General features: G+C 42.8%; 1 protein-coding gene across 4 annotated transcripts in view; it reads right to left on the minus strand.

Annotated features, from left to right (window-relative positions):
• kif9 (kinesin family member 9) overlaps nucleotides 1-24,549 on the minus strand; it is a 100,253-nt gene that overhangs the window by 42,000 nt on the left and 33,704 nt on the right. For all 4 annotated transcript variants that reach the window (XM_048528581.2, XM_048528580.2, XM_059646163.1 and 1 more), the window contains exons 8-12: nucleotides 19,490-19,637; nucleotides 18,541-18,605; nucleotides 14,763-14,840; nucleotides 12,509-12,577; nucleotides 10,614-10,718 (exon numbers count right to left, since the gene is read on the minus strand). In XM_048528581.2, the coding sequence (XP_048384538.1) occupies nucleotides 10,614-10,718; nucleotides 12,509-12,577; nucleotides 14,763-14,840; nucleotides 18,541-18,605; nucleotides 19,490-19,637 (465 nt within the window). The remainder of the gene's footprint in view (nucleotides 1-10,613; nucleotides 10,719-12,508; nucleotides 12,578-14,762; nucleotides 14,841-18,540; nucleotides 18,606-19,489; nucleotides 19,638-24,549) is intronic.

Raw genomic sequence — 24,549 nt, forward strand, 5'->3', positions numbered from 1 at the left:
TATGGGAATTCCGAGAGGCATGGTTCTCCAACCATAATTCAACAACAAACATATGGAATTAGACCCCATATACAAACCCATACAGATCAAATCCAGAAATAACAGTACTCACCTTAACGGACCGGACAGTATAAATTCCAAGTGGAGTAGAATAACATCGCTTCATCAGACACTGTGCTGATGATGTCGCCTAGCATGGTGACAAAACATCTGACCAAAAACAAGCCAGCTTGGCGAGCAAGTCAACAATCTTATCCAAAACCTGAGCTACAGATCTTTGCCAAAACTTTAAACAGTTAATCTGTTAAAGTGATAACTTTTCTGCATGAGGGCTACCACCCCATCTTCCCCATATCATCAATCCATTAATGAAAGGCCATCAACCTGAAAAGTGATGTGTCTGAGCTGCTGAGGTTTCGTAGCCTTTTTTGTTTTTATTTCAGATTTCCAATGCCTGCATTATTTTGCTTTTCAATCAGCTGTAAGTAACTACATGGAACAGATTCTAAATAATGTGAGTATAAAGCTGAGTGAATACTTCCTCTGCAGTGAGATTTCGCATCCTCTGCATGAAACAGGAAACAGCCATCTTCAAGGGTGACTAAACCTGACAGAGAGGGATTCCAACAGATCAAGCTCCAATCCACTTAAGAACTGTCTGGCAGACTTCTTGGCCTGTCACAAAGTCACACCCAGCCAAATGTGATCAGAGGTTGTAGGAACTGCAGATGCTGGAGAATCTGAGATAACAAGGTGGAGAGCTGGATGAGCACAGCAGACCAAGCAGCATCAGAGGAGAAGGAAGGCTGACGTTTTGGGCCTAGATCTTTCTTCAGAAATGGGGGAAGGGGAGAAGGTTCTGAAATAAATAGGGAGAGCTGGGGAGGCAGGCAGAAGATGGATAGAGGAGAAGATAGGCGGAGAGGAGACAGACAGGTCAAAGAGGCAGGGATAGAGCCAGTAACTGTGAGTGTAGGTGGGGCATTGTGGAAGAGATAAGTCAGTCCAGGGAGGATGGACCGGTCAAGGGGATGGGATGAGGTTAGTAGGTAGGAGATGGGGGTGGGGCTTGAGGTGGGAGGAGGGGATAGTTGGGAGGAAGGACAGGGCTTGTTTTGGGATGTGGTACGGGGAGGGGAGATTGTGAAGTTCACATTGATACCATTGGGCTGCAGAGTTCCAAAGTGGAATATGAGGTACTGTTCCTGCAACCTTCGGGTGGCATCGTTGTGGATCTGCAGGAGGCCCAGGATGGACATGCTGTTTGAGGAATGGGAGGGGGACTTGAAATGGTTCACGAATGGGAGGTGCAGTTGTTCAGTGCGACCGAGAGTAGGTGTTCTGCAAAGCAGTCTCCAAACCTCCGTTTGGTTTCCTCGATGTAGAGCAGGCCACAATGGGAACAGTGGATGCAGTATACCACATTGGCAGATTTTCAGGTGAACATTTGCTTGATGTGGAAAGTCTTCTTGGGGCCTGGGATGGGGGTGAGGGGGGAGGTGTAGGGGCAGGTGTAGCACTTCCTGCAGCTGCAGGGAAAAGTGCCGGGTGTGGTGGGGCTGGAGGGGAGTGTGGGGTGGACAAGGGACTCCCGGAGAGAGTGGTCCATCTGGAAAGCAGATAAGGATGGGAGGGAAAAGTGTCTTTGGTGGTGGGGTCGGATTGCAGAAGGCGGAAGTGTCGGAGGATGATGCGTTGGATCCGAAGGTTGGTGGGGTGGTACATGAGGAAGAGGGGTACTCTGTTTTAGTTGTTATTGCGGGGAGGGGTCTCTGGGGAAGATTCCACCTGTACAAGCCAGACTGGTTGCACCTGAACAAGGCTGGGACTGATTTTTTTGTGAGGCATTTTGCTAATGCTGTTGTGAAAAAGAATGGAAGTCTAAAACAGAGATAATGTCCATATATGTAAACGCAAGAAGTACAGTGTATAGGATGGGGAGTTACAGATGAAATTTTCATGTGGCAATATGATAGTGTGGCAACAGCAGAGACTTGGTTCAAGGAAGGGCAAGTTTAGGTGTTAAACATCATGGCTGTAAGTTTTCCAGAAAAGATAGAAAAGGAAGGAAAGCAGGAAGCATATCAGTATTGGTTAAGGAGGACATTGCTGAGCATTAGAAAGAGGATTCCTCAGAGGGTTCAAGGCCAGAGTCAATGAAAAGGATATTATGACATTGCTCATAAAAATATTAAAACAGAAAACAGGAGGAGGTGTAGGCTGTCTGACTCTTCAAACCTGCTCTGCCATTCAATATGCTCAAGGCTGATCATCCAACTTAGTACCCCTATTCCTGCTTTCTCTCCATATCCTTTGATCCTTTTAGCCCTGAGAACTGCAGGTACTTCTAACTCCTTCTTAAAACCATTCAATGTTAGTGAGTTTTGAGAAGATTTGTAGCTCAGTTTGAGGTTCTGGATGTGAGATTGCTCGCTGAGCTGGAAGGTTCATTTTCAGGCGTTTCGTCACCATTCCAGGTAACATCATCAGTGAGCCTCCAATGAAGCGCTGGTGTTATGTCCCGCTTTCTATTTATCTGGCTAGGTTTCCTTGGGTTGGTGATGTCATTTCCTGCATTGGTGATGTCATTTCCTGTTCTTTTTCTCAGGGGATGCTAGATTGGCTCCAAATCAATGTGTTTGTTGATGGAGTTCCGGTTGGAATGCCATGCTTCTAGGAATTCTCGTGAGTGTCTCTATTTGGCTTGTCCTAGGATAGATGTGTTGTCCCAATCAAAGTGGTGTCCTTCCTTATCTGTATGTAAGGATACGAGTGATAGTGGGTCATGTCGTTTTGTGGCTAGTTGATGTTCGTGTACCCTGGTGGTTAGCTTTCTGCCTGTTTGTCCAATGTAGTGTTTGTCACAGTTCTTGCAAGGTATTTTGTAGATGATGTTTGTTTTATTTGTTGTCTGTATAGGGTCTTTTAAGTTCATTAGCTGCTGTTTTAGTGTGTTGGTGGGTTTTTGGGCTACCCTGATGCCAAGAGGTCCGAGTAGTCTGGCAGTCATTTCGGAAATGTCTTTGATGTAGGGGAGAGTGGTTATGGTTTCTGAGCCCGTTTTGTCTGTTTGTTTGGGTTTGTTGCTGAGAAATCGGCGGACTGTGTTCATTGGGTACCCGTTCTTTTTGAATACGCTGTATAGGTGATTTTCCTCTGCTCTGCGTAGTTCCTCTGTGCTGCAGTGTGTGGTGGCTCGTTGGAATAATGTTCTAATGCAGCTTCGTTTGTGGGTGTTGGGATGGTTGCTCCTGTAGTTCAGTATTTGGTCCGTATGTGTTGTTTTCCTGTAGACGCTGGTTTGAAGTTCCCCATTGGCTGTTCGCTCTACTGTGACATCTAGGAATGGCAGTTTGTTGTTGTTTTCCTCCTCTTTTGTGAATGTTATGCCAGTAAAGGGTATTATTGATGGTCTTGAATGTTTCCTCTAATTTGTTTTGTTTAGTGATGACAAAGGTGTCATCCACATAGCGGACCCAAAGTTTGGGCTGGATGATTGGCAGAGCTGTTTGTTCGAGTCTCTGCATTACTGCCTCTGCTAAGAACCCTGATATCGGAGATCCCATGGGTGTACCGTTGGTTTGTCTGTAGGTTTTGTTATTGAAAGTGAAGTGGGTGGTGAGGCATAGGTCCACTAGCCTGATGATGTTGTCCTTGCTGATGAGGTTGGTGGTGTCTGGTGTATGTGTCTTCGGTTCTTCTAATAGAGTAGTCAGTGTTTCTTTGGCCAGGTTGATGTTGATGGATGTGAACAGGGCTGTTACGTCAAAGGAGACCATTATTTCATCCTCTTCTATCTTGGTGCCTTTGATGGTGTTCAGGAATTCTTGGGTGGAGCGAATGGAGTGGTGGGAGTCTTCTACTAGGTGTTTTAGTCTTTGGTGTAGTTCCTTGGCTAATCTGTAGGTTGGTGTTCCAGGTAGCGACACTATGGGTCTGAGGGGGGCTCCTGGTTTGTGAATTTTTGGTAGTCCATAGAAGCGTGGTGTGTTGGACCCATCTGGTTTCATTTTTTGGAAGTCTCTCTTGTTTAATTCTCCAGATTTTTGAAGTTTTTTGAGTAAGGCTGTGATTCGGTTCTCTGGTCGTGGGGTCAGGTCTATCGCCACCTGTTGGTAAGTGTCGGTATCTGCAAGCAGTGCGTTCGCTTTCTCAATGTAGTCTGTTCGGTTTAAGATGACTGTCAAGCATCCTTTGTCTGCAGGTAGGATAACGATGTTTTTATCTTTTTTGAGTCCTTTTAGAGCTTTCCTTTCTTGTGTATTGAGTGTGTTTTCTTCCCTTTTCCTGCTTAGTGTTGGTGCGACTGTCTGTCTGATGGTTTGCTGGGTTTCTTCTGTGAGTTTGTTGTCTTTCAGTGTTGTTTCTAACGCTGCTAAGAAATCTTTCTTGTCCGCATCCCGGAAGTTGTAATTTAATCCTCTTACTAAGACGGCTTTTTCAGTGTCTGTTAATGTTTGGTCAGATAAGTTTTTTATCCATGCTTCTGTGCTGTCTGTGTTGTTATTTTGTGTGAGTTTGTCTAGTTTTTTCTGCAGGTCTAGTCTTTTCGTTTTCTGTGTTTGCCGCTGTCTGATGTCTATGGCTCATGACAGCATGAACAGCCAATGGGGAACTTCAAACCAGTGTCTACAGGAAAACAACACATTCCAGCTCAGCAAGCAAACTCACATCCAGAACCATTCAATGTTTTGGCATCTACCACTTTCTGTGCAGAGAATTCCAAGGCTCACCACTCTAAGTGAAGAAATTTCTCCTCATTTCAGTCCGAAATGAACTACACTGTAATCTTAGACTGCGAATGGTCCTGGTCCCCCCTGTCATTGGGAATTTCCTTCCTTCATTTACCCTTTCTAGTCCTGTTAGAATTTTGTAGGTTTCTATAAGATCTATAAGTTTCTATATGTTCCAGTGAATATAGTCCTAATCAATCCAGTCTCTCTTCATACATCAGTGCTGCCATCCCAGGAATCAGTCTGATAAACCTTTTGGCACTTCCTCCAAAGCCAGAACAACTGTTCTCAGGTAAGGAGACTAAAACTGCACGCAATATTCCAGGTGTGGGCTCACCAAGACCCTGTACAATTGCTGGAAGACATTACTGCATCTGTACTGCGAATCCTCTTGCTATGAAGGTCAACATACCATTTGATTTCTTCACCTCTTATGACTTTTCCAGCAAAATTTGAGTAGACAGTGCAGTTTGCAAACTGCAAACATGGGAACAGTGTGGGGCTGTTGAGAAGCCCTGTTGAGAAGCCCCACCAGAAATGTGTGGCTCCTAACATTGTTCAAATGCCTCCACCAACCTCACTTCCCATCATCACCACCATCAACGTTATTATGTGTGCGCGCGCATACGCACACACACACACACTCCATGGCCTTTCCATACATCCTTCATTGCCACTTGCCCAATTTTCACTCCATGCAATGCTCAGAGTCATGAAATATCAATGAAAATATCAATGGAAATATTTTATCTTCCCTGGGAAGAGAAATAAACCTTTCATCATCTGAACAAAACAGGCATCAAACACGTTGTAATCGATTCTCAGAAAAATAATGCCTTCTGCCATGTGAAAAAGGCCCTTGTCGTACTTGTAATTATATTAATAAAACTATAGCAAAGGCACAATCTCCTTATTACAACGTCTAAAAAGAGTAATTTGTTCTTGCATTAATAGAACCCTCACAGTGCAGAAATCCATTAGCAGTTGAAACTCAATCAATCATTCGCAATGACAACAGCTATCCATACCATAGAGTGCTCTCTGAGAAGGTGTTCACTTCAATTTCAAAGCAGAGTGCTTGTCTCCATTTTTTCACTGCATGTTGGCATTTATTGCTCATCAGAAGTTGCCCTCAAGAAGTCATTAGTGAGCTACCATCTCGAACCACTGTAGACCATTCACTCCAAGTACACCCATAATGCATTTTTTATTCATTTGTGGGATGTGGGTGTTACCGGCTGGCTAGCATTTGTTGCCCATCCCTAATTGCCCTTGAGAAGGTGGTAGTGAGCTGCCTTCTTAAACCTTTGCAGTCCACTTGCTGTGGGTTGACCCACATGCCATTAGGGAGGGAATTCCAGGATTTTGACCCACTGACAGTGAAGGAATGGTAATATATTTCCAAGTCAGGATAGTGAGTGGCTTTGAGGGGAACTTGAAGGTGGTGGTGTTTCCATGTATCTGCTGCCCTTGTCCTGCTGGATGGAAGTGGTCGTGGGTTTGGAAGGTACTGTCTAAGAATCTTTGGTGAGTTTCAGCAATGCATCTTGAAGATAATGCACACTGCTGCCACTGAGAGGTGGAGGGTAGGAATGCTTGTGGATGTAGTACCAATCAAGCAAACTGCTTTATCCTGGATGGTATCAAACTTCTTGAGTGTTATTGGAGCTGCATCCATCTAGCTAAGCGAGGAGTATTCCATCACACTCCTGACTTGTGCCTTGTAGATGCTGGACAGACTTTGGGGAGTTAGGAGGTCAGTTATTCATCATAGTATTGCTAACCTCTGGCCTGCTCTTGCAGCCATTGTGTTTACAGTGGGAGATTCATAGAAACATAGAAAAAAGGTGGAAGAGTTGGCCATTTGGCCCTTCAAGCCTCTTCCACTATTCAATATGATCATTGCTGTTCATGCGATCTCAGTATCTCATTCCCACCCTTTCTCCATAGGCCTTGATCCTTTTAGCTGCAAAGGCCACATCCAGCTCCCTCTTGAATATATTTAATGAATTGGTCCCAATTTCTATGATAGAGATTTCCACAGGTTCACAACACTAAATCATTTCAGTCCTGAATGGCTCATCCCTTATTCTTAGACTGTGACCCCCAGTTCTCGACTTCACCAACATCAGGAACGTTCTTCCCACAGCTAGCCTGTCCAGTCCCATCAGGATTTTACATGTTTCTGTGACATTCCTCTTCATTCTTCCAAATTCCGATGAGTACAAGCTCGGTTGATCCAGTCTTCCTTCGTATGTCAGTCTTGCCATCCCAAGAATCAGTCTGGTGAACCTATGCCGGATTTCCTCAATAGCAAAAATGTCCTTCTTTAGACTTGGAGACCAAAACTGCATAGAATATTCAAGGTATGCTTCACCAAGGCCCTGTATAACTGTAGCAAGACATCCCTACTCCTGAACTCAAATTCTCTCGCTTTAAGGCCAACATGCCATTAGCTTTCCTCACCACGTGCTGCATCTGCATTGCCAACCTTCAGCGACTGTTCCACCATGACACTCAGGTCTTGTTGCACTTCATCTTTTCCCAAGCTGCTACCAAAACAGATAATAATCTGCATTCCTGTTTTTGCCACCAAAGTGCATAACCTCACATTTATGCACATAGTATTGCATTTGCCAAGTATTTGCCCACTTAGCCAGTCTGTCCAAGCCACCCTGCAGCCTCCTAGCATCCTCTTCACAGCACACACTGACAGCCAGCTTAGTGTCATCTGCAAATTCGGAGATATGGCACTCAATCCCTTCACCTAAATGGTTATATTTATTGTGAACAGTAGTGCACCCAGCACGGACCCCTGAATTACCCCACTCATCACTGCCTGCCTCTCTGAAACGGACCCATTTATTCCCCTCTCTGCTTCCTGTTTGCCAACCAGTTCTCTATCCATGTCAATACATTACCTTCAATACCATGACTTTTAATTTTGTTTACTAGTCTTTGGTGTGCAACCTTGACAAAAACCCTTTGAAAGTCCAGATACACAACATCCACTGGTTCACCTTTGCCCACTCTACTGGTAACATTCTCAAAATTTTCCAGAAGATTTGTCAAACATGATTTCCCGTTAGTGAATCCATGCTGATTTAGACTGATTCTGTCACTGCTTTCCAAATGCTCAGTTATTACATACTTAATAATTGACTCCAGCATTTTTCTCACTACTGATGTCAGGCTAACTGGTCTTAATTACTCACTTTCTCTCTCCCTGCTTTTTTAAAAAGTGGGGTTACATTTACTATCTTTAAATCCATTGGAAGTCTTTCAGACTCTATAGAATGCTGGAAAATGATCACCAATGCATCGAGTATTTCTAGGGCCACTTCCTTAAGTACTCTGGTGTGGGAGCATCAGGCCCTGTGGACTTATCAGGTTTTAATCACATCAGTTTCCCCAATACCTGGCTAAAAAGGATGTCTTTCAGTCCCTCTTTCATGCTTGACTCTCTATCCCCTAGCCAGACAGATCCAGTGATGGTAACACCACTGAATGCCAAGTGGTTGGATTATCTTTTAGTGTTATTGGTCACAACTTAGAATTTGTTTGGTGCAAATGTTACATGTCACTTGTCAGCCCATCTGGATATTGTCCAGATTTTGTTGTATTTGAACTGCTTCACTATCCTCACTTCTAAAGGTATGATGGAGGGAAAGTCATTGGTGAAGAAACTGGAGATGGTTGGGCCAAGGAAATACCCTGAGGAACTCCTGCAGAGATGTCCTTGAGCTCAGATGACTGACTTCCAACAACCATGACCTTCTTCCTATATGCCAGGTATAACTCCAAACAGAGGAGAGTTTGCTCCCTGATACCCATTGATTCCAGTTTTACAGGGGCTTCTTGATGTCATACTCAATTGAATGCAACCTTGCTGTCAAGCCCTGTCACACTTACTTCACCTTGAGAGCTGAGCTGTTTTGACCATGTTTGAATACAAGGCTGTAATGAGATCAGGAACTGAATGGCCCTGGCAGAACCTAAACTGAGTGTCACTGAGCAGGTTATTGCTGAGCAGGTGCTGCTTGCTTGCACTATTGATGACACCTTCTATCACTTTACAGATGAGGGAGTTCCTGGAATTTGAGCCAGCAACACTGAAGGAACGGTGGTACGTTTCCATGTGAGGATGGTAAGTAGCTTGGAGTGGAACCTGCAGGTGATTCCTCCATTGGAATTCAGAAGAATGAGGGAAGATCTTATAGAAACATGTAAGATTATGAAGGGAATCGATAAGGTGCAGGCAGGGAGGTTGTTTCTGCTAGCAGGTGAAAAGAGGACTAGAGGGCATCGCCTCAAAATAAAGGGAAGGAGATGTAGGACTGAGGTCAGGAGGAATTTCCTCACCCAAAGGGTTGTGAATCTGTGTAATTCCCTGCCCAGTGAAGTGGTTGAAGCTACGTAGCTGAATGTTTTTAAGGCAAGGCTAGATAAGTTTTTGAACATAAAGGAATTAAGGGTTATGGTGAGTGGGCGGGTAAGTGGAGCTGTGTCTCAAAAAGATCAGCCATGATCTTATTAAATGGCAGGCAAGCTCAAGGGGCCAGATGGCCTACTCCTGCTTCTAGTTCTTTTGTTCTTATTCTTATGTGATGATGCTCCCACTGTAAATGGCAGTAGTCATGAGTTTGGCAGGTGCTGTTGAAAAAGCCTTGGTGAAGTTCTGCAATACATCTTGTAGATGGTACACATTAGTGCTACTGAATACTGGTGAGGGAGGGAATGAAAGGAAAGACTTTTGATTTGTGAGTGTGATGGAATACTCCCCACTTGCTTGGTAGTGCAGTTCGAACAAGAAGCTTGATATCACTCAGGACAAAACAACTCACTTGATTGACACCATATTCATTAATACCCACTGCTTCCATCACTGATGCATAGAAGCAGCATGGTTCACCATCTACAAGATGCACTGCAGGTATTCACCAAGGCTCCTTAAATGGTATCTTTTCAAACTCATATCCATGCCCATCTAGAATGACAACAGCATCAGATACATGGGAATACCATCACCGGGAAGTTCTCCACAAAACCATTCACAATCCTGATTTAGAAATATATCACTGTTCCTTCCGTGTTGCCAGGCCAAAGTCCTGGAACTCTCTCCTACCTGCATTTTGGGGCTATCTAATTCAAATGAACTACAGCGTTTCAAGAAGGCAGCTCATCATCACCTTCTCAAGGACAACTAGGGATGGGCAATAAATGCTAGTTGAGCTAGTGATGTCCAAATCCCATGAATGAATAGACAAAATCCTTGGTTTGCATTTCCTTAAATATAGACAGTTTGAGCGATAATATGATCGAAGTTTAAGGTAAATGGGGAAAATCTGTTATCTTTGGTAGGGAAATCAAAAAATAAGGAGACATAATCTTAAAATTAGATCTGATCACATAAAGAGAAGTAGAAGTGGAATTCCCTTCCTCAAAAGAATGTTGGTGCAGAACACTTGGTGCATTTTAACAATGAAATTGATATATTTTGTTCTGCAAAGGTGTCTAAATAGATTTGGGAAGTACAAATCAATAAAAATCCAATTGAATGGGTTAAGGAGCTAAGCCAATCTACCCCTCCTGATAGGACATAATTCCTATGCAGTGTAAATCTATCAAAGTACACATCTGTATGTATGTTAAAAACCATTTGTCGATAGTACGGCATTGCAGCATTTGCATGGATTCTTTGTTCAATTTCTTGAATTCAGTAAACCCAGCAGAAGTTGACTAGAATGGAGCTTGTTTTGGAAAATTAGCACTCTCTAGTGGCCCCACCTACAACCTGTGCTGCAATAAAGATTCTCAACAGATCTGTGGGATTGGTGTATCTCTCCACATATATACCATTTGAAGCATACAGTCACTCACATTAATTTCATCCAACGTCCCATCCAGATATCTGCTAACTTGAGTCTTAATTTCTTGAACTTGATTTTCAGTCAAAGCTTCATAACTGGTTTGTCGACGGTTAGCCTATACGGGAAACAGGAATCCATGCACAGTAATGATACCAACTATTAATTTTATCTAGCACCTTAAAATTAGGAAAATATACCAAGCACTTCAGAAGAGTGTCGATTGAACCACATCAGTCAGGTTACAGCAGATAACAAAAATTGTGTTCATTGACCAATTTTATAGGGTGAGTGGGGGTAGAAATGTAAGCGAGGAAATTCGAGAATGCTTGAGCTGCAAGCTTAAAACCAAAAGGCGAGAATTAGAGGTGCAACCATCTCACACAAGGCAAGGCCCAGGTGCAATGGGAGAGAGAATAATATCAGAAAATAGTGTTCAGAGAGAATGAGACTTTGGGTGGAAGGGGCAAAGCTATAGGCTGGAGAGCTGGAAAGTGTGAAACACAGATGTGTTTCAGGGATGCAACCTGAGAACAAAAGTGGCGAGACCTGGGCCCAGAAACAGAGGGATTGAAGCCCAAGACAGAGCACAGCAACCCGGATGGGACAAGACCTGTGAACAATCGGAGATGAATCTGGGTTTAGAGAGTTCAAACGGGATGAGGGCCTAGAGTAGTTGGAGGGGTAGAGGCCTGGAAATGAGCAATTGAAGTGGGTGAGGCCTGGGAGCGGAGAAGTTGTGGGGTAGAGGCCTGGATATACAACAGAGGATGTGAGGCTTGGGAACAGAGCACTCAGAGGGCGCGGAACCCAAGAACAGAGCAGTTGGACGGTGTCAGGTCAACAGCAGAGCGGATACAGGGGTAAGGACCCAGGATGTGGTCAGAATAATTGAGAGTTAAGAACACAGCGATCAGAGGTGTCAAGGTTTGGGAGCAGAGTGGTCAGAGGAGAAGCAGCCTTGGAATAGAACTGTTAGAGGGAGCAAGGCCTTGAAATAGTGCAGTCACGGCCTTGAAATAGTGTGATCACATGGTGTAAGGCTCAGAAGCAACACAAGAGAGATTTACAGGAATGTATCTGCGTATGTCCAGACAGAATTATTAGGCCAAATCATTCAAGATTCAGACTGGCAGGAATAAATCACTCTATACTTTCGAAGAATTACAAAAATATATTATCCAAGCAGAAAGAATTTTAGATTCATTTCATTATACATCAGAAAAATCATTAAGCTGAAAATCCAGAAAGGGATTTGCAAGACTATGTTACCATATATCAAAATGAATTATAGGAATCCATCACTATATATACTAAGATTTATAGATTTATATCCACGAATATCTTGAAAAATTTATCGCAGTATTTTAACCAAATTACTAGAATATGGTCACTGTATACCCTAAAGTTTGCAGGAATAGAAAATATGACAGAAATACTGAAATATATTCAAAAGATTCTGAGGGAATTAGTCAAATATAATCACTGAATGTTCTGAGGATTTTATTGAAATGTATAATTGAATATCTCAGCACAATGACTGGACTTTTATCACTGGATATCCATGGGATATCTTGAAGGATAAATTGGAATAGAATCATTATGTAGCTAGACAGATTTGCTAGAATATAATCTTTTGATATTCTGAAAGATTAACTGAAATATTTTGCTGAAAATCCTTACAAAGCAATAAAATGTTTAAAAATGACGGAAGATCATCACACTACTAAAAACATGTTTCGGGGAGCTGAACAATAAAATAAACTCAGTACAAACTCTCGGACATTACCATTTTTAACAGCAAAAATGACTTTAAAATACTAAATCATATTCTGACTTTCTTTACCATCACTTGTGTAATCAGAAATAGAAACAAATATTTGAAGAATGAAAGGTAAACTATCTCACCAGTATGTTGTGCATAGCCAGCTCATCCTGCAGTAGCTGGATTTCTTTCTGAAGATTCTGAACCAATTTCTAGAAAAAGAAGCATTGTTTATGGATAGGATGTTGATATTTGCTGATGAATTTCATCTCAATGACACACTATCTCACTGATCATCAATCAGCTTGCCACAATTAACAGCACTTTCACTTTTGGGGGGAATTGGTGGCTTAATGGTAATGTCATTGGTCTCATGATCCAGAGGCCCATGCTAACGCATGGATTCAATCCACCATGGGGCCTGTGGTATTTAAACTCAATTCATACATCTGGAATTAGAAACTACTCTTCATAGTGATCCATCAGATCATTTGAAGATGGACCACCTACACTGAAAGATTCACTTATTGTATTACGGCAAATAAAATTGTGAATGAATTGGAAATACCCATATTCCTTAGCACTATAGGCCTTTAATTTGCTTAGAAGATCTGTCCATATGGACAAACCTGGAAATAGACAGGGTCATTAAAGGTCAAGAGCAAAATACTCTGGACATTAGAAATGTGAAAACAATAATAAAAAACAGTTTGAATGATCATCAACCTGAATTGTTAACTCTGTCTTTTTCCACAGATGCTGCCTGACTACCTGAGGATTCCTGCAACTTTTTTGTCTTTTTATATAAGTGTAGTTATCATGTCAGTAACAGAAGTTATTCCCATGTCATATCTCTTAATCTCATTCAAACAGGTGAAGTTGCCATAATCCTAGAGGACAACAGGGCTGCTTTCTCATCCAGAGGGATGACTTGGTGCTGGGTTAACCTGACGATTACCCCAACTCAGGCAAGGAGACATGTTGAGACGTTGGGACCGACATACTAATCTCAGTGGCTACAGGATTTGATCCTGCAATGTTGGCATCACTCTGCAGTGCAAACTAGTTCTACCACTTGCTGCTTACTCAGTTTGGCATGCATGTCGTCCTGTTTTATAGCTTTACCAGGTTGATACAACTCATTTGTAGGTATGTCTGATACAGCTTCTGGCATGCCTTCCTGCGTTCTTCATTAAACCAAGATTGATCCCCTGGCTTGATGATAATGGTACTGTGGGGGTATGCCTAGCCATGAGGTTGCAGATTGTGTTGCTTCTGATGGCCCATGGCACTTCATGAATGCCCAGTCCTGAACTGCTAAATCTTTTCAGTCAGTCCCATTTAATATGATGATAGTACCACACAACACAATGTAAGGTATTATCAGTGTGGAGCTAGGACTTTGTCTTTACAAGGACTGTGCGGTGGTCACTCTTACTGATATTGTCATGGACAGATGCCACTGTGACAGGCAGGTTGGTGAGGATAAGGTCAAGTATATTTTCCCTCTTGCTGATTCCCTTATCATCTGCTGCAGACCCAGTTGAGCAGCAGTGTTATTTAGAACCTGACCAACTCAGTCAGTAGTGGCACTGCTAAGCCACTCTTGGTTGTGTACATTGAAATCCCAGATGTTAATAAGGAGAATTTTTCAGGGTTGATAGGACTGTATTTACCCAGATCAATGCCAGGCAGTCTGCGCAGTTTCACTTCTATTTTGAGCTACAAAGGGGCTCAATATGGCTCAATACGACCCAATTCCACCAAAACCGCTGTGACTATGAGAAGCTCAGACTAGCCATGGAACTGACTTTGACAAGTATAGGGTGTATGCTTGCTACCTGTACCCTTGTCCCACATTGATGAAAATTACAGCAGGAGCCCCAGAACCAGTCCCATCACCAATTCTAAATAGGGTGCAAAGATCTGGGCATGGATGTCTCAATTTATAGGAATAATATGCCCGTACTAGTCACTAACAGAGTATTGCACTGTCAGAGGCGTCAACCTTGATATGAAATCAAGATCCCACCAATATCCACTCTTGATTAGCTGAGGTGAAAGATTGAATGGCAGCATTAGTAGGACAGCCAGGAATTATCTAAATATGAATTCCTCTCTAAACCACTATTGCATACATATATTAGCTGGTCATTCAAGGTGTGCGACAGATATTTTGTTAATTTAGTAATAGCCATTATGTGTCAATCAGGAACAAGCTATGTGATGCAGGAACATGCTGAAGAAATATAAGTCATTTTATTACGTTCATCAAATCAGGACCCTGTTAATAGAAAACTACTTTGATAATTTTCTGACAGGGTGAATGAGTGGTAAGTGACAGCTTATTTGAATGGGAAAATTCTTCGACACAAAATGAACAAGATCTCTACTCACCTTGGGATCACTGTATACGTTAGGGGCTGGCTCAGCTGGAATACACATTAGTCTTGATGAGAACCGGAGTGTAGACAGCTGAAACAAGAAAAAAAAATGTCGTCAGTTATAAGGAGTTTATTATTTTATTTCCTCCCTTCCTCTCCTGACTCAGTTCCAGAGCCCCCTCATGTGGCCTTTACTAACAAGCAAAATGATTGAGTATGTACCATTAGACTAATGCACCATAAGGACTCCACAGCCAAGTCTGATACTCGTTAGCTTACTCACATTTTTATTTATTTATTTATTTATTTTATTTATAGAATCCCTACAGCGTGGTAACAGGCCCTTCGGCCCAACAAGTCCACACTGACACAGAGCATCCCACCCAGACCTATTGCCTTAATCTACGCATCCCTGAACACTACGGGCAATTTAGCCTGGCCAATCCACCCTAGCCTGCACACCTTTGGATTGTGGGAGGAAACCAGTGCATCCAGAGGAAACCCCCACAGACACAGGGAGAATGTGCAAACTTCACACAGACAGTTACCTGAGGGTAGAATTGAACCCTTGATATGGAGAAGGTGCCTCCACCAACAGGGAGACCAGAACCCAAGGCACAGCCCCAGAGCGAAGGGATAACCCCCCAGAACCGAGATGAGTTTTTAAAACTAGAAATGAGGGAAGCAGATCCCTTGCTGATTTTCTTTCACAAGTCTTATGCAAGGGTTCACGACTTGTTCTATTGATCCAATTTAACATAAGCTATAGATCATACATTATACCTGAATTCACAGAAATATAGAAAATAGGAGCAGGAGTTGACGATTCAGTCCTTGGAGCCATCTCTGCCATTCAATATAATCATGGCTGATCATTCAACTCAGTACCATGTTCCTGCTTTCTTCCCATATCCCTTGATCCCTTTAGCCATGTGAACGATATCTAACTCCTTCTTGAAAATATTCAATGTTTTGGCCTCAACTACTTTCCGTAACACAGAATTCCACAGGCTCACCACTCTCTGGGTGAAGAGATTTCTCCTCATCTTAGTCCTAAATGGCCTATCCCGTATCCTTAAACTGTGACCTCAAGTACTAGACTCCTCTATCACCAGGAACATCCTCTTGTGATTACCCTATCTAATCCATTTAGAATTTTATAGGTATTTTTGAAATTCCCTCATCATTCTTTCAAACCCATGACTGAATTTAGGCCTAATTGTTCCAGTCTTTCTTCATACATTAGTGCTGCCTTCCCAGAAATCAATCTGGTAAACCTTTGTGGCACTTCCTTCATAGCCTTGGAATCCTTCCTCCGATAAGAAGACCAACCGCACACAGTACCTCAGGTGCAATCTCACCAAGATCCTGTACAACTGCAACAACACATCCCTGCTTCTGTACTTGAATTTTCTTGCTATGAAGGTCAATACACCATGTGCCTTCTTCACTGCTTGTTGCACCTGCATGCTTACTTTCTGTGACCGTTGTAAAAGGACACCGAAGTCTCATTTTACCTCCCCCGCTTCACAACTATCACTACTCAAATATAAACTCACACTTATCCATATTTTACTTGATTGACCATTTAATTGACCACTCACTCAACTTGCCCAAATCATACTGAAGCATATCTGCATCTTCATTACAGTTCACCCTCCACTCAACATTGTCTTATCTGCAAATTTGGACATGTAACATTTAGTTCCCTCATCTACAGTATTGATATATGTTGTGAATAGCAGGGATCCAGTCACTAAAACATCTGATACCCCATTTGTCACTTGCTGCCACTTGGAAAAAGACCCATTTATTCCTACTCTTTGTTTCCTGGCTGCCAATCAGTTCCCTTTCTATGTCAGTACACTACCCACAATCCCATGTGCTTTAATTTTACATGCTAATCTCTTATGGGGGACCCTGTCAAAAGCCTTATGATAGTCCAAGTAAACCACATTACACTGGTTCCCCAATATCAACTCTAGTAGATACATTGTCCAAAAAGTCCAATAGATTTGAAGACACGATTTCCCTTCTGTAAGTCCATGTTTACTCTGTCCAATCTTATCACTGTTTTCCAAAGACCGTATTCAATATTATGGAAACATTTTTTAAGGTGTTTTTGAGTACGAAATGCAAGAGAGAGGCAACACTAGACATTGAACCATGGGAAATTTAGGCTGGAGAAGTCATTATGAGAACAAAGAAATGGCGGAGAAACTGAATAGGTACTTCATTCTTCGTGCTGGAAGACACCAATAGCATATCAGAACTTAAAAACAATAGTGGTTGAAAGTGCTGGGGAAATTGAAAGGTTCAAAGGTGAATAAATCATGCAGACTAGGTGGATTATGCCACAGGGTTCTGAAGTAGATATCTGAGGAAACTGTGAAGGCATTGATGTAATCCTTCAGGAATCACAGGGGGCAGACAGGATCCCAGAGGACCGGAAATGGCTTATATAACACCCCCATTTAAGATGGGAGGGAGGCAGAAGGCAGGAAATTATAGGTCAGTTAGCTGGGCCTCAGTCATTGGTAAGACTTTCGAGTCTATTAATAAGGATGAGATTGTGAGTACTTGGAAATGCATGGTGATTTGGGCTGAGTCAGCATGGCTTCATCAAGGGAGTTCATGCCTGAAAAATTTCTTAGAATGCTTTGAGGAGGTAACAAGCAAGTTAGACAAAGGAAAGCCAATGGATGGGATATATTTGGATTTCTGGAAAGACTTCGGCATGGTGCTGATAAATAAGAGCCCATGGCATTACAGGCAAGGTAATGGCATAGATAGAGTATTGGCTGACTAGCAGAAGGCAGAAAGTGGGCATAAAGAATTTTATTTCAGGGTGGTAGCCAGTAATTAGTAGAGTTCCACAGCAGTTAGGTTGGGACCACAGCTATTCACAATTTACAATAATAATCTGGACAAAGGAACGAAGGGCATTGTTGTTAAATTTGCAGATAATGCAAAAATAGGTGGAGGGACTGGTAGTGTTGATGATGCAGGGAGACTGCTAAAGGACTTGGACAGCCTAGGGAAGTGGGCAAAGAAGTGACAGATGGAATACAATGGGATAGTTTGAGGTTGTACACTTTGGTAGGAAGAATAGAATTATAGAAATAGTGAGAACTGCCAATGCTGGAGTCAGAGATAACACAACGTGGAGCTGGAGGAGCACAGCAGGACAGGCAGCATCAGAATAGAACCATAGGTTATTTTCTACATGGAGAAAAGCCTTCAGTATATCATCCAGTGTAAAGATACTCATTGGCTTCTTCTCTACCCCAGGCCTAACATTCCAATCACAGAAAAAGTCTTTCTTGAGCAGTTATCCAAATATCAGCTTAAACATTCAGTCACTCCACAGCAGCACACCACCGCTACAGTGTCTATGATTTATAGGATACACTAGAGTGACTTACCAAATTTGTTTAGCAGCATCTCTGAAATCTCCACTACGGAGTGGATCAAGGTTAGCTACTGCATAGAAAATGATTACCTCCAAATCACACAACAGTCCAACTTGGACACAGATTGTCAATCCCTCATCATTGCTCAGTCAAACTCTTGGGATTTTCTATCTAATAACTGTGGGAGCATGTTCAGCACATGAAGTGCAGCTGTTCAAAAAGAAAACTAGCCATCATCATCTCAAAAGCAACTTGGAAATAAACATTGCCATTACCAATCTGGTTATTGGGAATAGGTGAATGGAAACAAATCACATAAGCCCTCAGTATTCTCAGGAATAAACACAGATTACATGTCTGCGTTTGTATGATCCTTACCGTTTCCTCAATTTGAGCTGCCTCGCCATATATATTTGCCACCAAGATTGTGTGGCAGGTCCCTCCTGAAGAGAGTTGACAGCAAAGTGATTTATTTAAACATTGTACTATAAAACTGAAAAAAAGGAATTCATGCAGTTGATTAGTGAATTTTGCCAAATAATTTACATACTAAGGTGAGAATGTTTTTGCCGTATTACATCAGTCATTTGTGACATTCCTCTCTGGACGTATTTTTTAGACCTTCAGCAACTAATTGGGCCCTTCTGATGGACACCTGTCCCCAGGATCTGATGGCAAATTGCAGCATAACTCATCAGGACCATAGGGGTGCAATGCTGGCACTGAGTCTGAAAGAGGGCACACTATGGAAGAATGCCTCTTTCCCAAAATGGGAATGGAATCTGGGAGCATGGGGACCAGTTAGGCAAGCCTTAGTGAGATGCGCACAGAGGTTACTGCAAGGGTGGACATTGCCATTGGAGTGTCCCAGAGGACCACATAGAGCCCAAAATAGAAGGTTCCTACCCTCCTCAAGTTCATGGGGAGGTCATAGGGTTCATAAGTCTTTCCTACACCTTGCCAAACTCTACTGCCCCTACTTCTTTGTAGTGTTGTAACATAATGAAATGGCTTACTAAGCCATTCCAGAGGACAGTTAAGAGTCAACCCATGTCCACATGTAATCACTTGCAAGCCAGGCTGCGTATTGACAACAGGCTTCTTTTGCTAAAGGACAATAGTCAATCAGCTGGGTTTTTATGACAATCTAACTAGTTTTCCAATTTCTTTAAAAAAAGTTGAATTCAGATCGAAAACCACATGATAATTTACATTCACTGGTTTGTTAGTCTTGTCCCTCTCTGCTAATGATTGTCTCATGCTCTAATTTAACACCTTTATCCTTTAATGCTTTTTCCATACACTTGTTTTTATTTTTCTCACTTACCTAAAGAATCCTTTAGTACATGTGTAAGCTTACTCTGCCTGAATGGAACATGTCCCCTCTTGGGATCAGCAAGAGCAATGATGGTCTGCTCGAGGAAAGAGAGTGACTTATTGATGTACATAGCTTCTCGCATCACCTGCCCTTCAGACTGAAAGAACATAAAAAGACATTAGTTTGGATTAATATACAGTACTGTGGAAATTAAACGCCATTTTTTTGCATATGAGTTTCTGCTTTGGCTTAGTAGTACCTTTTTTGCCTTTGCGATAGAAAATCATAATTTCAACCTTCAAGAATGAACGGCATAGATAGAAATGAGATTGACAGAAAACAGAGGTAGATTTAACAGATGTTGGTCAGTTTGGGGTTCAGTTGGAAGTGATGTACATCAGATGTCAATGCTGGATCTGTTTTTATTCTTTATATGTGTAGAATATTTTGGACTTGAATGCCATTTTTTAAAAATATCAAAATTCAGGTTTAAGGAACAACATTATGAAACAAAAATTAACAAAGTAGTGAATAGCTTCACATGACTTGAGCAAAATGCTTAAAATAGCAATATGGTGAGATGTGGTAAATTTCAGGGAAATGACAAGGTAGTCGATCAGGTAGTAATTTAAGAACAGAGCTTTCCAGTTAAGTGTGCACCAGCAGATAAAGCCAGAGATGCTAGGGATGGTAAAAAGAGAGAGTGAAGGGCATTATACCTGAATTAAAGTAGAATTTGTAACAAGAGTGTCAGAAACATAGAAAATAAAAGCAAGAGTAGACCCATTCAGCCCTTAAAGCCTTCTCTGCCATTCAATATCAGCTGATCATCCACTCAGTACACTGCTCCCATTTTCTCCCTGTATTCTTTGATCCCTTACCAAGATCTATATCTAACTCCTGGAAAACCTTCAATGTTTTGATCTCAACTGCTTTCTGCGGCAGAAAATAGATAGCAGTAGGTATGCAGAACCTGATAGCCATTACAAGGACATGATTTTGAGGTGACCAAGGCTGGGACCTTAATATTGAATATTTCAGAAAGTCAGGAATCTTGGGAAAGTTGAGGTGTAATACTGTTAACTAAAAAGAACATAAGTGAGAGGTTATCTTACCTTGAAAGAGGAAAATGTAGAATCAGTTTGGGTAGGATTAGGAAATTGAGGTCAATAAGAGGTCAATTTCAGGAGTAGTTTATAAACCCCCTAATGGTAGTTCCGATTTAGGACAGAAAATATATGAAAAAATAATTGGGTGTGTGAAGGAGTGCAATTATCTTGGCATGCAATCTGGGTGAATAAGATTGACAAAAGTAGCCTGGAAAACTGGCTCCTAGAGTACATTCAAGACAATTTTCTTAACGCAGTATGTTATCACACAAACAGAGATTAGCTATCCTAGATCTCTTAAGTCAGGAAGTCATAAAGCATGCTTTCATTTATCAGGCGGGGCATTGAGTACAAGAATTGGCAGGTCATTGTACAGTTATATAGGACTTTGGTTCGACCACATTTGGATTACTGTGTACAGTTCTGGTTGCCACATTACCAAAAGGATGTGGATATTTTGGAGAGGGTGCAGTTGCCTGGTATGGAGGCTGCTAGCTATGAAGAGAAGTTGAGTAGATTAGGATTATTTACATTAGAAAGACAGAGGTTGATTGAGGTCTACAAAATCATGACAGGTACAGACAGGGTGGATAACAAGAAGCTTTTTCCCTTAGAGTGGGGGACTCACTCACTTGGGCTCAATTACTACAACTTCAAGGTGAGAGGGGAAAAGTTTAAGGGAGATTTGCGTGGAAAGTTCTTTACGCAGTGGGTGTTGGGTGCCTGAAACGCATTGCCAGTGGAGGCAGTAGAGCTGTGCACAATAACGTCATTTAAGATGTATCTAGACAGATACATGAATGGGCAGGGAGCAGAGGGATATCCTTGGAAAATATGACACAGGTTTAGATAGAGGATCTGGATCGGCGCAGGCTTGGAGGGCCGAAGGGCCTGTTCCTGTGCTGTAATTTTCTTTGTTCTTTGTTAACAAAAATTAATATCCTTAAGGTGAAGGTGTCTTTAGGTGACAATGATCGGCACATGAGAGAAATCCACATTTAGTTTGAAGGCAAGAGGGAAAGGTCAAAGACTAACATTTTATATCTATAAAACCCTAAATAAAAGGTTAATCTTAAATAACAGTATGATGTGGATGTGCCGGTGTTGGACTGGGATGGACAAGATCAGGAATCACATGACACCAGGTTATGGTCCAACAGGTTAATTTGAAAATGCAAGCTTCCAGAGACTTCCTCCTTCTTCAGGCATTAGTGAGAGACGTGGAATCAGACACAGAATTTATAAGTAAAAGATCAAAGGGTCACACCACAAATGAGAATGTATTAAACAAATCTAAGGTGCTGTTAAATCTTTAATCAGTTTGAAGGTTTTAATTGATTAATACGTATATGTAAATCCTCAAATTTCTTTCAAGTCACTGCCCTGAGAAAATTAAGGTATCATCAGTGTAAAGAAGAGGTGACATTTTCAGTCAGGCAATGCATGCCAGGTGTGAGGCCTTGTTTAGAATCTGTTTGTGCTTTGATTTGGAGTCAAACTCGTTTTATTTCCAAAGCAGGAATTTGTAAAATGCCACATTGACTGACCGTCTATAAATCGTGTACTTTTTGAACAAAATAGAATGCATCTGCAAATACAAATTCACCCCATAGATTTACATAAGTGTGTGTATTGCTGTTTACAATCAGTCTCATTCTTGGACATAGACATCTCCATCAGGGACGGATAACTCAGTACCTCACTCTACCGCAAGCCTACGGATAACCTCACAATGCTGCATTTCTCTGGCTTCCACCCTAAACACCTTCGGGCATCCATCGCATTCCTCCTCATCTGAACAGATCCTGTGTATGCATAGGGCTTGTGCATGAGGGATTAGAGATGGTCCAAATGAACTTAAGCTTGGGGTGGAAGGTGTTAGTACAGTGGATGAACTGTTTGAGCTCTTCGTGGGAGCATGAGGCAATACTGATGCAGTCATTGATGTAACAGAGGAAAAGGTGGGGTTTAGGGCCAGTTTTGGTACGGAAGAGGGATTGTTCCATGTATCCTACAAAGAGGCAGGCATAGCTTGGGCCCATGCGGGTACCCATGGCCACCCCCTTTGTCCGTAGGAATTGGGAGGAATTGAAGGAGAAGTTGTTGAGGGTGAGGGCGAGTTCAGCTAAGCGGCTGAGGGTGTCAGTGGAGGGGGACTGGTCGGGCCTGCGGAACAGGAAGAAGCGGAGGGCCTTAGGCCAGCTGCATGAGGCATGCAAGTGTATAGGCTATGTGGAAGAATCCCTCTTCCACAGCTACATTGGCCCTATCCTCCACCTCTTCCTCCGTTACATTGATGTCTGTATTGGCGCTGCCTCATGCTCCCATGGGGAGTTCGAACAGTTTATCCACTTCACTAACATCTTCCACCTCAACCTTACGTTCACCTGGACCATCTCTGTTCCCTCTCTCTCCTTCCTGGACCGCTCTGTTTCCATCTCCGGCAACCACCTGGAAACCAATATCCATTTCAAGCCTACCTACTCCCACAGCTACATAGAATACACCTCCTCCCTCCCACCTTCCTGCAAGAATGCCATCCCCTATTCCCAATTCCTTGCCTCTGCTGCATCTGCTCCCAGGATGAGGCATTCCACTCCCAGACATATTCGTTTTCCAGGGGCCGCAACTACCCCCAACAGTGGTCGAAAACACCCTCGACTGCGTCTCCCGCATTTCCCACAACTCATCCCTCACACCCCGTCCCTGCAATAACAATCAAAACAGGAGTTCCCTCATCCTCACGGACCACCCCACCAACCTCCGGATCCAACACATCATCCTCCGGCATTTCCGCCATCTGCAATCTGACCCCACTACCAAAGACATTTTTTCCTCCCCACTCTTATCTATTTTCCAGAGGAACCGCTCTTTCTGTGACTCCCTCATCCACTCCACACTCCCCACCAGCCCCACCACTCCTGGTACTTTTCCCTGCAACTGCAGGAAGTGCTACACCTGCCCCTACACCACCCCCTCGGCCCCATACCAGGCCCCAAGAAGATCTTTCACGTCAAACAGATGTCCACCCACACATCTGCTAATGTGGTATACTGTATCCGCTGTTCCCAATGTGGCCTCTTCTACATCGGGGAAACCAAGCAGGGGCTTGGGGACCGCTTTGTGGAACACCTACATTCGATTCGCAACAAATAACTGCACCTCCTGTCGTGAACCATTTCAACTCCCTCTCCCACTCCTTACACAACACGTCCATCCTGGGCCTCCTGCAGTGCCACAATGATGCCACCCAAAGGTTGCAGGAACAGCACATCATATTCCGCTTGGGAACCCTGCCGCCCAATATGGATTCCACAAGCTTCAAAATCTCCCCTCCCCCAACCGTGTCCCAAAACCAGCCCAGCTTGTCCCGGCCTCCCTAACCTGTCCTTCCTCCCACCTATCCCCTCCTCACACATCCAGCCTACCCCCATCTCCTACCTATCAGCCTCATCCTGCCCCCTTGGCTTATCTGTCTTCCCTGGACTGACCTATCCCCCCACTAACTGCCCACCTACACTTACCTTTACTGCCTCCACCCCCACCTCTTTGACCTGTCTGTCTCCTCTTCACCAATCCTCTCCTTTATCCATCTTCTATCCGCCTCCCCCCTCTCCTTATTTATTTCAGAATCCCCTTTCCCTCCCCCATTTCTGAAGAAGGGTCTAGACTTGAAACATCAGCTTTCCTGCTCCTCTGATGCTGCTTGGCCTGCTGTGTTCATCCAGCTCTACACCGTTATGTCAAAAATCATCAACAGTTTGGACACAGTACATCAGAAGGAACGGTTCCATCTTGTGAAAACATAGACAACAAGAGGCCACAGATTGAACATAATTAATAAACAATTGCAAGTGATATAAGGAAAATCTTTTTTTGTGCAACAGGTAGTTACAGCTGGGAGAACATGATGAGGCATGTTCAAAAAAGGCATTCAGAATGGAATAGATAGTTATTTGA

Source organism: Stegostoma tigrinum, chromosome 5, assembly GCF_030684315.1.
Source record: "Stegostoma tigrinum isolate sSteTig4 chromosome 5, sSteTig4.hap1, whole genome shotgun sequence".
NCBI classification, from domain to species: Eukaryota; Metazoa; Chordata; class Chondrichthyes; order Orectolobiformes; family Stegostomatidae; genus Stegostoma; species Stegostoma tigrinum.